This window comes from Rhipicephalus microplus, chromosome 7 (assembly GCF_043290135.1).
Source record: "Rhipicephalus microplus isolate Deutch F79 chromosome 7, USDA_Rmic, whole genome shotgun sequence".
In the NCBI taxonomy this organism is placed as follows: Eukaryota; Metazoa; Arthropoda; class Arachnida; order Ixodida; family Ixodidae; genus Rhipicephalus; species Rhipicephalus microplus.
Window position 1 is genome coordinate 107,270,350 of NC_134706.1, and position 14,888 is coordinate 107,285,237.

The 14,888-nt window shown below is 42.0% G+C and overlaps 1 protein-coding gene across 1 annotated transcript in view; it reads right to left on the reverse strand.

The window, feature by feature from the left end:
- The window catches only part of LOC142767038 (uncharacterized), a 114,201-nt gene extending 99,865 nt beyond the window's left edge, over window positions 1–14,336 (reverse strand). Inside the window, exons 1-2 of the mRNA XM_075868255.1 lie at window positions 14,255–14,336; window positions 786–938 (exon numbers count right to left, since the gene is read on the reverse strand). Of these exons, the coding sequence (XP_075724370.1) occupies window positions 786–938 (153 nt within the window). The 5' untranslated portion in view covers window positions 14,255–14,336. The remainder of the gene's footprint in view (window positions 1–785; window positions 939–14,254) is intronic.
- Window positions 14,337–14,888: the final 552 nt, after the last annotated feature.

Consider the following 14,888-nt stretch of genomic DNA (forward strand, 5'->3'; position numbering starts at 1 on the left):
TAAAAAACTACAATTAAAAGTAGTTGAAGGCATCCTCGCCAGACTCACTGGCACCCAAGTGAGCTAGTTTAAGATGTCTGGACTTCACGTTATTGAAGGCTTTCTTAGAGAGAAGTGCTAGAACAATCATGCTCCTGTGAGGGTGTACTGCGGTAGTAAGCACAGAGTTGTGTAGTTGTATGAGTATACCGTGCAAACATTTTTCGAGTTTGAAGCCTTACCTAGAGTGCGCAAAATCTCGATTGGCGTCAATAGCAGCAACGAAAATGCACAGTCTAAGCATGAACGCGCAAAGTCGTAATATATCAGAAAATTGTGAGGAAACGTACAGAAAAGCAGACAAAGTGACGAACCATATATATCGGCGCAGAGTCCAAAGAAAATAATTAAACAGGCTGAAGTGTGGATGGACGTTTCATCAGTGCAGATTGAAATTAGTGCATTTACATATTTATTTTTCGCGCCTATTGACTGGCTTGTTCCTTCCTTCGTGAAAGCACGATATATGCTCAATATTTTGGTGTCTCTCAAAACAATTGCCATTAATTTAGAGTATAAAGTAACTATTTTTCTTTGCTGCACTGTAAGATTTTACAGAAGATCCAGTTGGCAATGAGTTTTTTGCATATCTGTTTAATATCACTTCAGGTAATATTGAATTCCACATTTGTGATTGCTAAAGCACTTCTCAAAAGCCCAGCAGAAATTGTGAAACTATTTGATAAATGAATAATCAATTAAAGACGATAACCACGTGCTATTAGCAGATTTAATTAAGGTCTTACCACCGTGAACTTTTGAAAAAACATCAGTTTGTGCATCACTCCAATGCCGGCCATATACAGGAACGATGAGCTCCAACAAATGCGCTGGTTCCGCATCAGTATCCCATTTTGCCCCATAAATAAAATCAGGTTCTTTTCGGTGACGTTCAGCATCTGCAATGAAATAATAGAGAATTTCACATTCTTTGCAGTAAGTGCGAAAAACATTAAGTGTCGTTGCATAAAAGCTTATCTTTTATGTGTTCGAAGGAAAGAAATGTGTATAATTTCCTTATTTTTCTTCTTTCACTGAATAAGTCACTGCTCATCGTTTTTAAACTCGAAGCTTTCTTAGCGAACTTTGGCGTCTTTGAGCGTATCTATCTATCTATCTATCTATCTATCTATCTATCTATCTATCTATCTATCTATCTATCTATCTATCTATCTATCTATCTATCTATCTATCTATCTACCTATCTATCTACCTATCTATCTATCTACCTATCTATCTATCTATCTATCTACATCTATCTATATATCTATTTACCTATCTATCTAGCCAACTATGACTTTTAGCTCTCTTTACCGTCTCGATAATGGTATCGTGAAACATTTGTTATAACATAACATGACTCTACTACGAGCATAAATGATTATTCATAAAATGAAAATCATGATAGGTATGTCATGAATGTCATCATATACATGTAATCTTCTTTCTGCTTTTACTGTGATTTCGTTCACATGACCTATAGCAAAACTGGTTTGGTATCACCTGACTTGACAGCGAACATAAGAGGCAGGTTTCCCCGAGGAAGTTATGACATGCATGTCATAATTTACATGTTTTGACTAATCCTCACTAGATGCCCCGATCATGATACGCTCGCGGTCGTTTTACTAGCTTCACATATACCAAATTCGGTATTACGGGTTGTGAATTAATGACTAAGATACATGGCTGGGGCAAACATGATAATCATGGCATACGTGCAATGTAATAACATGACTACATGCCACCCTCAAGATGCGCTCGCAGCCCTTTCGCTAGCTTCACAAATACTGAATTTGGTAATACGTGACGTGAAGTTGAATGATATGTTTAAACATGATAATGATGACATGCGTGTCATCTAAAACATGATACATGCTATGCTCATAGCCCGCTCGCAGTTGTTTCATTTGCTCCACATATGCGATATTTGGTATCACGTGACGTGAATACATGACGAAGGTAATTGACATGTCCAAACATGATAATCATGATATGCGTGTCATGTAAATCTTGAGTGCATGCTACGCTCATAGCGTGCTCGTGGCCGTTTTGTTTTCTCCGTATACATGAAGTTAGGTATTAAGTGACGTGAATGGACGACGAAGGTAAAAGTCACGCCCAAACATGACAATCTTGATATGCGTTTCATGTAAAACATGGCTACCTGCTATGTTTATATTGTGCTCGATGCCGGTTCACTAGCTCCACAAATACAAAATTCGGTATTACGTGACGTGAACAGACAACGAAGATAAATGACACTTCTAAACATTATATAGTCATGGCATGGACGTCATGTACGGCGTAACTTACGTCTACCTCGTAACGTTGTGCTCATTTAAAATGACATATCTATCTTACTCATTCGTGCATTGCTTATCATCGATTCCCACAATAGGTAGGATCTGCTAATTTTTTACAATAGCCGGAAACACAATATGAATCTCAATGCTGCACAAAATGATTGCAAACGTTAATATTTTATTTTTGAATTTCGGCAATTATTAGTTTATTGATGTATTCTTGGACGAAGTTACATATTTACCTCACAGCTCTTGCCTTTATTGTTCTGCTTAATAGTGGCAAAGTTATTTTATTTCAGGCATCCTCACTTTTAATGCCCTTCCTTCATGTATGATTCTTCTTGGCTATATTTACTATTTTCTCTTATTTTATTTTTGTCCCAGAAAACTTGGACGAAACTACAAAACAGCAATTTTCTGGCACGCGGCCTATTTGATCTAAAATGTGCGCAAAAAGTGAGTCAAGTGGTTTTCTTTAAATTTTGAAAAAGAATAGCTTAACTGAAACGCACCTAACTTGCGCAAGTGTGATTTTCTTTTGCATTTAAAATAGGAAGACCGTACGGCAACTGTGGGCATATGCAACATCCGCTGCGAAAGCTTCCAACTACCGTAAAAAGGAACGCCGCCGGGTTAGGTCTTCTCGTCATTACTTTTCGATGTGGCTATGATCAATCTGCCAAAAATTCTCGACAAAGTACCTGATTTACTGCATGCGATCTACGCTGATGACATCATGCTCTGGACTAGGGCTTCGAACTCTGTGAGACAAGAGACCTGCCTACAAATTGCCGTAGATGCCATCGAACAGTATCTCAGAAACTGCGGTCTCTGCTAATCCCCCGAGAAATCCGAGCACCTCGTCCTCAAAGCGAGAACAAGGGGCAGACCCCCCCCCCCCCATAAACGACGAGCCCGACCCTATTGTAACGCTGAAAGGGACCTTAATTCCAAAATTCGAGACCCTGCGAGTGCTTGGAGTTCACATCTACAAGGATGGATCTGGAGCTGCTACCATACCTAGCGCTAACTTGCAACTAATGTTTTATTTGCGATCACACACGCTGTTTATACAACAGGAGACGGATAAAACATGGATAATGTCACGTCAAGAATACAGCACAGCCCATGCACGTGTCATCACCGATAGCGACAATCTACTCCAGCCCGTCAAAGCGAAAATTCCAGATACTTCTTTTCTTTAGATGATAATGCTATGGAAGCCACACTCACACATTTTTCTTTCATTTTGTCTATTTCAAAAGCTTCAATAATTTCACGTGTGGTTCTGTCACGGGCCTTAAAGAGTATACGTGTGTTTTGGAACATAGGGACGCAACCGCACCTCTGACAGTGAAGGGCCAAATGACCACATATAGCTCTTTCTACATTGTACTTGTGCTCCTTTAGTCTTTCATTCACACACCTTCCAGATTGGCCTATGTATTCGCAACCGCAAGTCAAAGGAGTGCTATAGACAATACCACAACAACAATTCACAAATTTCTCCCGGTGCTTAATCTTACAAACCTGTTTCCCGCTACTCTCTGCATTGACCTTTTTGCACATTCCTTGCAACTTTTCGGGAGCAGAAAACACTACATCCGCACCCGCCTTCCTTGCTATCCTTCGCAAGTTATGCGAAATGGCATGCATGTAAGGCACTACAGCAACCTTGCCTGCCTTAGTGGCGGTTGCCTGGTCTTTGCCGTTTGCCCTTCCTTTCCTGCTTATAGATTCGGCGACAGCGGTCAACAAGTGCGAGGGGTAGCCAGAGTTTAATAAACGTTTTGCTTGAGCCCACAAGCTCTCATCAAGTTTGTGGTGGCACGACTTCATCAGTGAATTCTGAAAACAGGATTTTATCACCGCACGCTTTACCAATTTCGAATGAGCGGACGTGAACGGAAGAACCGGTTTATTCCCTCGCGGTTCATAGCTCCAGCATACTCTTGCTGGCGAAAAATACAGCCCGAGGTCAAGACATTTTATGAAATTGTCATGTGGTACTTCATGCGTCAGCACCAAGGGAGATAACACTGTCAAAAACATGGTTAGAGTTTCAGTGACAACTGCGTCAAAATTGTTATGATCATTATTGGCAACGATCAGATAGTCATCTATCTGATCGTTGCCAATAATGATAATAATGGGAGAAATTTGTGAATTGTTGTTGTGGTATTGTCTATAGCACTCCTTTGACTTGCGGTTGCGAATACATAGGCCAATCTGGAAGGTGTGTGAATGAAAGACTAAAGGAGCACAAGTACAATGTAGAAAGAGCTATATGTGGTCATTTGGCCCTTCACTGTCAGAGGTGCGGTTGCGTCCCTATGTTCCAAAACACACGTATACTCTTTAAGGCCCGTGACAGAACCACACGTGAAATTATTGAAGCTTTTGAAATAGACAAAATGAAAGAAAAATGTGTGAGTGTGGCTTCCATAGCATTATCATCTAAAGAAAAGAAGTATCTGGAATTTTCGCTTTGACGGGCTGGAGTAGATTGTCGCTATCGGTGATGACACGTGCATGGGCTGTGCTGTATTCTTGACGTGACATTATCCATGTTTTATCCGTCTCCTGTTGTATAAACAGCGTGTGTGATCGCAAATAAAACATTAGTTGCAAGTTAGCGCTGTGTGTGTGTGAATCTCTCCTTTGTGTGTGTCCTTGTCGTGGTGCGCTATACCAGTGAAAATGATGAATCCCAACCAACTAGCCCGGCAACGTGCCTTACCATACCTAGACTCCAACGGACACTATCACAACTCACGCACCTCATCAAGAGGATCGCGAATCAACGAAACGGGCACAAAGAGCGCGACACGTTACGTATAATGCAAGGTCTGTTCATTAGCCGCATTACGTACGGCACGCCGTTCCTGAATTTGAAAACCGCTGAACTTGAAAAAATTCATATCAAGGTAAGAAAGGCCACTAAAGTAGCTCTGGGACTTCCACCAATGGCCTCTACCACACGTCTCCTAAATATGGGCGTCCACAACACGTGGCAAGAGCTCATCGAAGCGCATAGGAACAGCCAGCTGGAGAGGCTCAAGCTGACGCCCACGGGAAGGTCGGTGCTCCGGTACCTCAACTACAGCGACACGTTCATCGCCGATGCTGACGGGAAAAGCGCATCCCGCTGTACAATTAGAGAGTCGCTGTCCATCGCACCTATTCCACGCAACATGCATCCTACTTTCCACAAAAGTAGACGCAAGGCTAAAACTAACGCTATTCGACGAAAGTTCAAGCAAGACCCGGACGCCCGCTACACTGACGCTGCCAAGTATCCGCATAGAAACGCGTACGCTGTCAGCGTCGTCAATTCTCAAGGCTGAGAATTAGCGTTGGCCACGGTCAACGCACTCAATTCAGACGCCGCAGAAGAATCGGCAATCGCTCTAGCAACCACAACATGTACAGACACCGCGGTGATTCTCAACGACTCACTCACCTATGACAACCATTGTGGAGAGATGTGAATGTGCTGACCCATGTCATACTAGCTTCTTCGTCTGTAATTGCAGCATCAGTGTAGGTGTCAACTGTGTTTTCAGTTTTGCGGAGGCGCTGCCTTTTTCCGAAGAGTTGTCTGATGATAGTGTTGCACCTGGCGATAGGGCGCAGTTGTTTCTGTGCTCTCAGCGGGCCTTCCCATGGTGGTGCTAGGGTCGTTTCCTTGTGTCCTGACCACGCATGAAGTCCGTTGTCCCCTTACATGATTTCTTTGCCCTCGGGCATGTTTGCAAGCTGGCGTCGCGTGTGAATCCTCACCTAATTGATTGCGTCCCTCATTGGAGGTAGTGGCTCAAGTTTGAACCGCTTCTCGTTTCTTGTATTTTTCGGGAGCTCATCTATCGTACGAAGGATCGCCCTGTGTAACTTTTCAATGCCACGGAGGTTTTGATTATGCAGTTCGTAAGCCAGTGCCCCGTAAGTAATCCTTTCGACAGCAACAGCTCTGGCAAGTCTTTAGAATTTTTTCCGTCTCTCCACCATGCTTTTTGGAAATGCGATGGAACATGTGCAGCGTTGGTTTCCACATGCGTCTCAAGGCTTGGAATCATTGTTGGGGACTTTCGTAACCAGCAGTCTGTGCTAAAAGAACCCTACTTTCTCAGTTAGCAGACGTCATAGCGCTTTCATCGTTGAGTAGTGTTATTCGCTTGCTGTAGTCACCTTTTTTCTGTACTTGCTAATCAATTTTGTCTGCCTTTTCAGGTGACAGCTCAAGTCTGAGGTAATCTAAAGTATCACCGATGATGAGGATAGCTGATTCGAGTTAAATTTGCATGCTCTGCTCATCAGGAGAATCTGCCACTTCAGTACCGTGAAGACAAAGCTCCCTGATTGTAGAGAAACACCACTATGCATTTGTAGTTGCCACCACGTGCTAAACTTTCTTTCTTCTTCACTGTTTTTGAGTTCAACCGTTCTCCGTCTTTTTTCCTGGTGCCTTGAAGAGGCGCAGATCTTTCATTTTGTAAGTATTTTCCTTTTTTTCTCACACCATTCTGAACCTTCGCTCGGCGAAGCGAACATTTAACGTGCTTTGCTTACTGGGCTATAAGCATCAGCCTATGCCATGCCCTAACACCTATAAGAGAAACAACCAAAGTGCAAATGGTTAAGCATATCTTATGATATTATAAGTAAGCGCGATGGCCTGCATTAGAAGCATTGGTTGCAAAACATCGCCCGCAAGAACTTCATTTTCGTCGAGGAGCAGTGTTCACTGCAATGTAGGCCACTTTTTTTTATTGCTCGTATAAAAATATCGCTGAGTGCTGCGATCGGTTTTAATATTCTGCCGGATTGAGAATGATATGCTTTTTATTCTCTCTGTTATTTTTGCATTGTATAAAATATAGTTGTCGTCATTATTCGAAACATTCTGGCGAGATTCTTTCTACTCGCGCGTCGGTAACTGCTGTTCAGTCTGAGATGCACAAGTGCAAACTCTGCTTTCCGCTGTGAACACTTACGGGCGACAATAAAAACAGAAAAACATTAAAAAACATTCTCTCTCTCTCTCTACATATATATATATATATATATATATATATATATATAAATATATATATATATATGTAACCTGCTCACGGCTGGTTATTTCTCCACCCACCTTTCTTTCCTTTTATTTACATTCCATTTGTTCTAATAACTTCACCTATACATTCCTTGGAATATTTGTCTGTTAGATCTCATTATTATTGTGTCAAAACACGGAAAAACGAGCCCTTAGGTATACAGTTTTTTCCCATATATATATATATATATATATATATATATAGGCTCGTTTTTTGTGTTTGGCAAAATAATAATGACATCTCACAGTCAATATTGCCAAGGAATGTATAAGGGAAGTTATTAGAATCAATCTAATGTATATAAGAAGAAAGAAATGTGGGTGAAGAAACAACTTCCCGTGAGCAGTAATCGAACCTATGACCTTTGAATAACGCGTTCGATGCTCTACCACTGAGCTATCACTAAGGCTATCCCCACAGCCACTTTATTGGGGTTATATGTGAATTTAAACGAGCTAGTGTCAGTCAGCGCCATATGTAGCCATGACGGCGAGTGTGGAACACTCTTTTATGAGCCTGGGTGGCGTCACGTAGCACGTGAAGTTTAAGGTTTATTACGAGCTGGCAGCTAACTGATAGTCCCTCGTATACAACAATATATATATAATTATATATAGAGTGACTGATTGAAATGTGTCGTTTAACGTCCAAAAATCACCATATGAATAGGAGAGACGCTGTAGTGAAGACCTCCGGAAATTTCGACCACCTGTGGTTCTTTAACGTGCACCCAAATCTGAGCACATGGGCCTACATGATTTGCACCCCGCCGCAGGCGGGATTCGAGCCTGCGACCTGCGGTTTAGCAGCCGAGTACATTAGCCACTAGACCACCGTGGCGGGGAGAATATATATATATATATATATATATATATATATATATATATATATATATATATATATATATATATATATATATATATATATATATATATATATATATATATATATATATATGCACCAAAAGTATGAGGGAGGTGGCTTGTAGCAGGCTACTAGGTGGGCTCCTTGTTACAGAAGTCCATTTGGCAGGCAACCAGACTCGAGCTCGGTTGAACAGGGTGTTCTGGCTCGCAAGGTCGGAACAGCTGAGCAGGGATGCCTCCAAGCCCTATCAGGTGGAGTTTAGTTTTGTGGTGAGGTGCGGAGTCGACTGGCATGCCCACATCATGTAGAAAATTTCAGAAGACTTCTCCTCACAGGGCGGGTATTCTCCGGGACAGGCAGGATCGAGAAATTCTCTGCCGAGCAGTTTTTTGGTGTAAAGGTGGAGGAGTAAGAGTTTCTTTGCCTTTGTAAGGACCTTACAGGGTTCATGATAAATTTCATGGCCGAATCAATAGAATTGAGTAGTTTCTCAAATATTTAGGGCTAGATTGGGTTCGGTATTATCTTCGGAAAGGTCTGAAGGCTTTACCCGGAGATAAAGCGCGCGGGCAACGGCGTCAGCCATTCCATTTCCTTTGTGGCCTGTTTGACTAGAGCCTAAATGATCCTACGGAACGTGGGGGCTCCGACGTAATTGCTGGTTTGTAAGATGTGATATTCCAGGTATCAGACGTACCCACCTTCAATATTTCTGCATGCGCTTCTCTAATCCATATAGATGACGTGTGGATCCTGGTATATGGCGGCTAGCGTGATGACCACTTTCTCCGAAATTGTTATGTGCAATGCTCCGAGTGTGAGGTCATTCACCACGATATTTTTGCGGACAACTGCAGCCGTGTACCACCCCCCTTGGTGAGGGCCGGAAGCGTCTACGTAGTTACGTGTGATGAGGCAACTTCTCGATTGTGCTTGTCGTGGTTCATCCTCGTCATAGTCGTCATCAATATCTTTACGCGCACTGCAGGGCAAAGGCATCTTCTCCCATGATCCGCCAACAATTCGATCTTGTGCTATTCATTGCCTCATTATACTTGCAAACTTTTCAATCTCATTGGCCTACCTAACTTCCTCTCTCCCCTTCTTGATTGTGCCTTCCTCTGGGAATCCAGTCAGTTCCCCTAATGACCAGCAGTTATTCTGCCTAGGTGCTACGTGGCCGGCCCCTGTCCATTTGTTCCTCTTTATTTCAACTAGGATATCCTTAATCCTAGTTTGTTGCCTTATCCACTCTATCTTTCATTGTATCTTAAGGTTGCACCTATCCCTTTCATTTCCATTGCTTTCTTCGTAGTCTTGAATTTATGCTGAACCCTCTGTGTAAGTGTCCAGGTTTGGCGCAGTAGGTAACTACCAGCAAAGTGCAGTTGTTATATACCTTTGTATTGACGGTTAGTAGAGTACTACCATTATTGATTTCAAAATGCTTGCCGGATGTGATTCATCCCCTCCTTATTCTTCAAGTTCTTTTATCCTCATGGTTCGGGTCCACATTTATTACCTATCTTAGGTAGACATACTCCTTTACAATTTCCAGCGTCTCTGCAACTATCACGAACGGCTGTTTATTACCGAGATCATTGCACATTAGTTCTGTGCATAATAAATTGCAGGCCTACTTTTCAGCTGTGTCCAGTTGAGTAATCATGAGCTGTATTTCGTCCCATGAGTTACTCACCAAGGCAATGTCATCAGTGAACCGCAGGTTACTTATATACTCTTCGTTAACTGTTATCTCTACTTCTTCCCAATCTAGGGTCCCGGAAACCTCCTGTAAACACGGGGTGAATAGCATCGAACGTGTCTCTCTGGCTTACACCCTTCTTTATTGGGATTATCTAGCTTTTTATATAAAGAACTCAGGTGGCAGTATATTCACTGTAGACTGCTCCAATTTTTTACGTTCAGTTTTGTGATGCCCTGATTCCATATAATATGCATTACTGCGAAAGTCTGGAGTGAGTAAAATGTCTTCTAGTTATCTATGAAAGGTACGTATAAGGATTGGTTGTATTCCCGGCATTTCTCTCTTACCTGATTGATGGTATGAATATGGTCTCTTGTGGAGTAGCCTGAACGAAATGCTGGTTGGTCCTTTGGCTGATTGAAATGTAATGTCGCTTCAATTCTATGAGCTAATATTTTTTAAATATCTAGATAACGTACAGTAAGCTGCTTAACCTGTGATTTTTCAAGGCCTTGGCATGTTCCTGTTTATTGATTAAGAATAGGTTGGTGTTCTTACGAAAATTTTGTACCATTCCTCTTAAGCTACACTTCGTATATAAGGTGGCCAGTTTTCTAACACAGTTTCACGCCATTTTTCAGGAGGTCCGTTGTTATCTTATCTTCACCAGTGGCATTTTCTCTTTGCATTCCTTCTAGAGCTTTCCTTACTTCTCTGTCGTTACTGGTAAGATGTAGAATTCCTCTGGACTAATTTTCTTTCTCACAATATCATCCGGACGGTTTCGACTTATGCACAACTCTTTGTAGAACTCCTCTGCCACCTTGACTGTCCTGTCTTTATTGATTATGACATTGCTTTCATTCTTCCTTAATGCACACCCGATTTTCGCCTATGTACGCATTTCTTCTGTAGATTTTTGGCTTGTTCTGCTTTTTACAGCCTGATCCATTCTCTCTCTGCTATATTTATTGACGTCGGCTAACTAATGTCTAATGATTAACTTTGTAAGCTCTACTAGCTCTGTTTTGTCGGTTGCATCTGAGGCTTTCATGCTTTGTTCTCTCTTAATAAGATATATGATCCCCTGAATAAGTTTACCAGAGTCCTATCTATTGACTGTACCGCCGACTTCTGTTGCAGACTCTTTGATGGTACTAATAAGAACATCATTTATTGTGGCAACGCTAACGTCTGTTACCTTGGTTAGTGCCTCAAATCTGTTCTGCATCAAAATTGAACTGCTGTGTTTTCACTCTCACCGCTAGCTCAATAATTGGCTTCTTGCGTATCAGTTTAGGCTCTTGCTTTTTAAATTCTAGAATACGAGCTCCTACCATTGTATGATCACTGCAAGAAGTGTTGCCAACTGCTTCTACATCTTAATCAATGCCTGGGTGTGCACACAGAATGAAGTCTATTTAATTTTTAGTTTCACTATTAGGACTTCGCTATGCCCCCTTAGAGTTAGGCTGTTTAAAGATGTTTAGGGCCCGTAAATTATCACGTCTTCGAGCTCTACCAATAAAACCTGTGTCATTTCTAGAGCCGATGATATCTGCCTCTACTGCATGGTATCTGGCCTGTTTCTTGGCTACTCTAGCATTATTGTCGACAATAAGAAAAGTAGACTGTGTCTTTACAATAATAATAGCTGACTCCACGTCTTCATGGAAATGTTCAACTAAGTTATCATCATGACTAGATGTAGGCACCCAGGCCTGTACCGTAATCGTATAACTGTCAGTTCAAGCGCACGAATAAACAGAAAGAAACAGAGGACAAGCGCTTTCTCGCAACTAAACTGTTTAATAAAAAGGGAAGGATATATAAACAGGCAATCAAAAAACAACGCATGTGTGTGCAGGCAAAAACGTACACCCCTGGCACATCGCGAACACAGGGTAAAAGAAGAAAGATTATCTCGAAACGTAATGTAGAAAAGCAAACTCTTTATCGTGCAGCAATACCAAAGGCTAGCTTACGCATTGTTAGCCTCGTTTTCTTATGTGAAAATTTTTTGTGAACTCACGAGTTAATTGATTGTTAGATCAAAAGACCACTTCAGTATCCAGAAAAAGAGGATAACAACCACATTCTCTGCAATCAGCTGCAAGATGCGATGCACCCAAGGACTTCAAAGAAGAATTATGCTCTCTGAGACGAACATTGGCGCACCTTCTCGACTGACCGATGTACATTTTACCACAGCTAAAAGGAGTCATGTAAACAACGCCAATTGCGCAGTTCACGAACTTTTTGCTGTGTTTCATGCGACATTGCGGAAACTCTCTGCGCATGCGTGAACAAATAGACTACAGTTTGCTTTTGGCTGAGAAAAGCACATCGACTTTATATCTATTAGCGAGTTGCTTAAGTTGATGCGATGTCTTATGAAGGTAAGGAATCACTGCTATCCTCCTGCCTTTTCTACTCTCATCACGACGCCCCGAGTGGTTCCCTTCAAATTTAAGTTTCTCAATCATGTTGTTACAAACGGACGTGATGGCATCATTAGGATACCCTGCTTGTACTAGTTTGCTTACTTGACTATCAAAGCTCATTTTCATTCTGTGTTGACAGAACTTTTTCAGAGCAAAACCTAAACTCGTAGTAACGATACTTCTCTTCACTAGCTTAGAGTGACTCGACCTGTAATTGAGTATAAGCTTTACGGATCTAGGACAATATTACCAGCAAACATGCTGGGGTTTGAAAACAGTGTTAAGATCTCGACATTGTAGTTGCTTAAGGCGCGGCAATTCAAAGGAAAATATTCACACGATCTCCCGTAAAATTTGAGGAAGTATTGAACACAAGAAAATCACTCTTCCCTTTCTAATAAACAGTTTAGCTGCGAGAAAGCGCTTCTCTTCTGTTTCTTTCTGTTTATTCGTGCGCTTGAACTGACAGTTATACTATGCATATACAACTAGCCCCACTTTCGATTCTGTTGTACCATAGTTATCTTGTACCTTTTTAAAGTTTTGTTATAATACTTGCCGCCCTAATGGTATTGCAATGCTTTGAATTGCCAGCCAAATCCTTATTGATAAGATACGCCACCCCTAGTTTTTTCTGTCAGCTTATCTACAGTAGCATAAAACGCGTCCGTTTAACTGAACCGTATAAGGCTCATATGTCCTCCAAACGTCACTGAGCCCTACTACATCCCATCTCACACCCTATAATTTCTCAAAAAGCACAGCTAGACTAGCCTCACTAGACAGCGTTCTAGCATTGAACGTAACCAAGTTCAGATTCCAATGGTGGCGTGTCTGGGCCAATAGATTCTTAGCACCCTTCTCTGATCGCCACCTTGGACTGATAGACACACAAACAGGCAGAAGGACGGACGAACGGACCAGCAGAGAGACAAAGGCAGACGGATGAATCCTGCACCCCACTCGGTATCGCTCACTCCACGGATATCTTTTGAAGACGATAGGGACTGAGGGCCAAGGATTTATGGCTTCAGTCATAGGATTTATAGGTCAAGTACTAAACCTGGGTAGCCAATCCTGCTCTCATAAAAAAAGGAAATTATCGGCGGGTGGTCCCCAGTGAAGCCACACCCCAGACCTATTCTTTGAAGGGCGAAGGTCCTAAAGCTGTGGGTCTGTCCATGCATGTCTCTTTGTGACCGATTTGTAACCACCTAGTTGTATGACTCACTCAGCAGGTGGTGCTAGTGTAAGTGAGAAACAGACGAATGGTCAGATAGACAAACAGACGAGTGGACGAATGGACACGCAGATAGACAGATGCCAGATAGGCAGACAGACAGGCGGACGCATGGAGAGACGCACGGACGGTTGAATGGACGTACGGCGTACAGACGCATATATCCAGAGACAAACCAACAGACTGACGCACGCACGGGCGCACAGATAGACACAGGAACAGACGCACGAACATACGCACGAATGAATGGACCTCATTTCCAATGACTGCTTCTTGCAGCACATGCTTTTCTAATGCGCCCTTAGATGTACCTATATGTAGCCATGATCCAAGGGACGCCCATATACTTAGTGTTAAATAATTTTCCACTGCAGCTAATACAAGGACATCTCTCACTTCATTTCACGGATCATAAAGTCGTATGAATGAAGAGACCTCGCAATCCTGCCGCCATGAGAACAAAGAAATGAAAAGAACAAACGTAGAAATGAAACAACAAAAGAAGAAGAACATAATAAAACTTGATTTGTATAATATATGAAAAGTCTTACGTTCTTCTAATGATGCTATGGGCTAACTTTTCACGGCAGAGTGGTGGTTTACCGATGATCTCCCCTCTCTAGCTTTGCCCCTAATCATAATTTATTCTATGAATATGGTATGGTTTCTTTTTTTTCAAATGATTCCTATATGACGTCTTTAGCAAATATACAATTAGGAATGGTCCAGCGTCTACATTTGAATCGACCTTTGCATAGGTATGCTAGCCTGCTGCGCTATCTCTAAGTAAAAGGTTCTGTTGCACTTTCAGAGCAGTGTAGTAGGACACCTGACAGCGGCGAAGCTCTCAAATACTTGTGTTACAGATGTTTCACAGTTTGTTGAAATAATGGAATGTGAAGAACACGCATGGGTAATTTTACCGTTTCATCAGTTAGAAAAAGCGGACAGCAGCACTGTCGACTAGATGAATGCAAACATTAAATGTCATTGTCCCAGCTGGAATTGAATACTAGTATTCGGCATGGCAATGAAGCATTCTATTCTACCCCAGAGCCACGCCAGGTCTTCGAAATACCATTCCAGCAGACCTTAACGTTCGTCAAATGCTATTTGTAGTGTCGGTGGTGCCTTTCCTATTTTAATATGAACACACACACATGCACACACACACACACCACACAC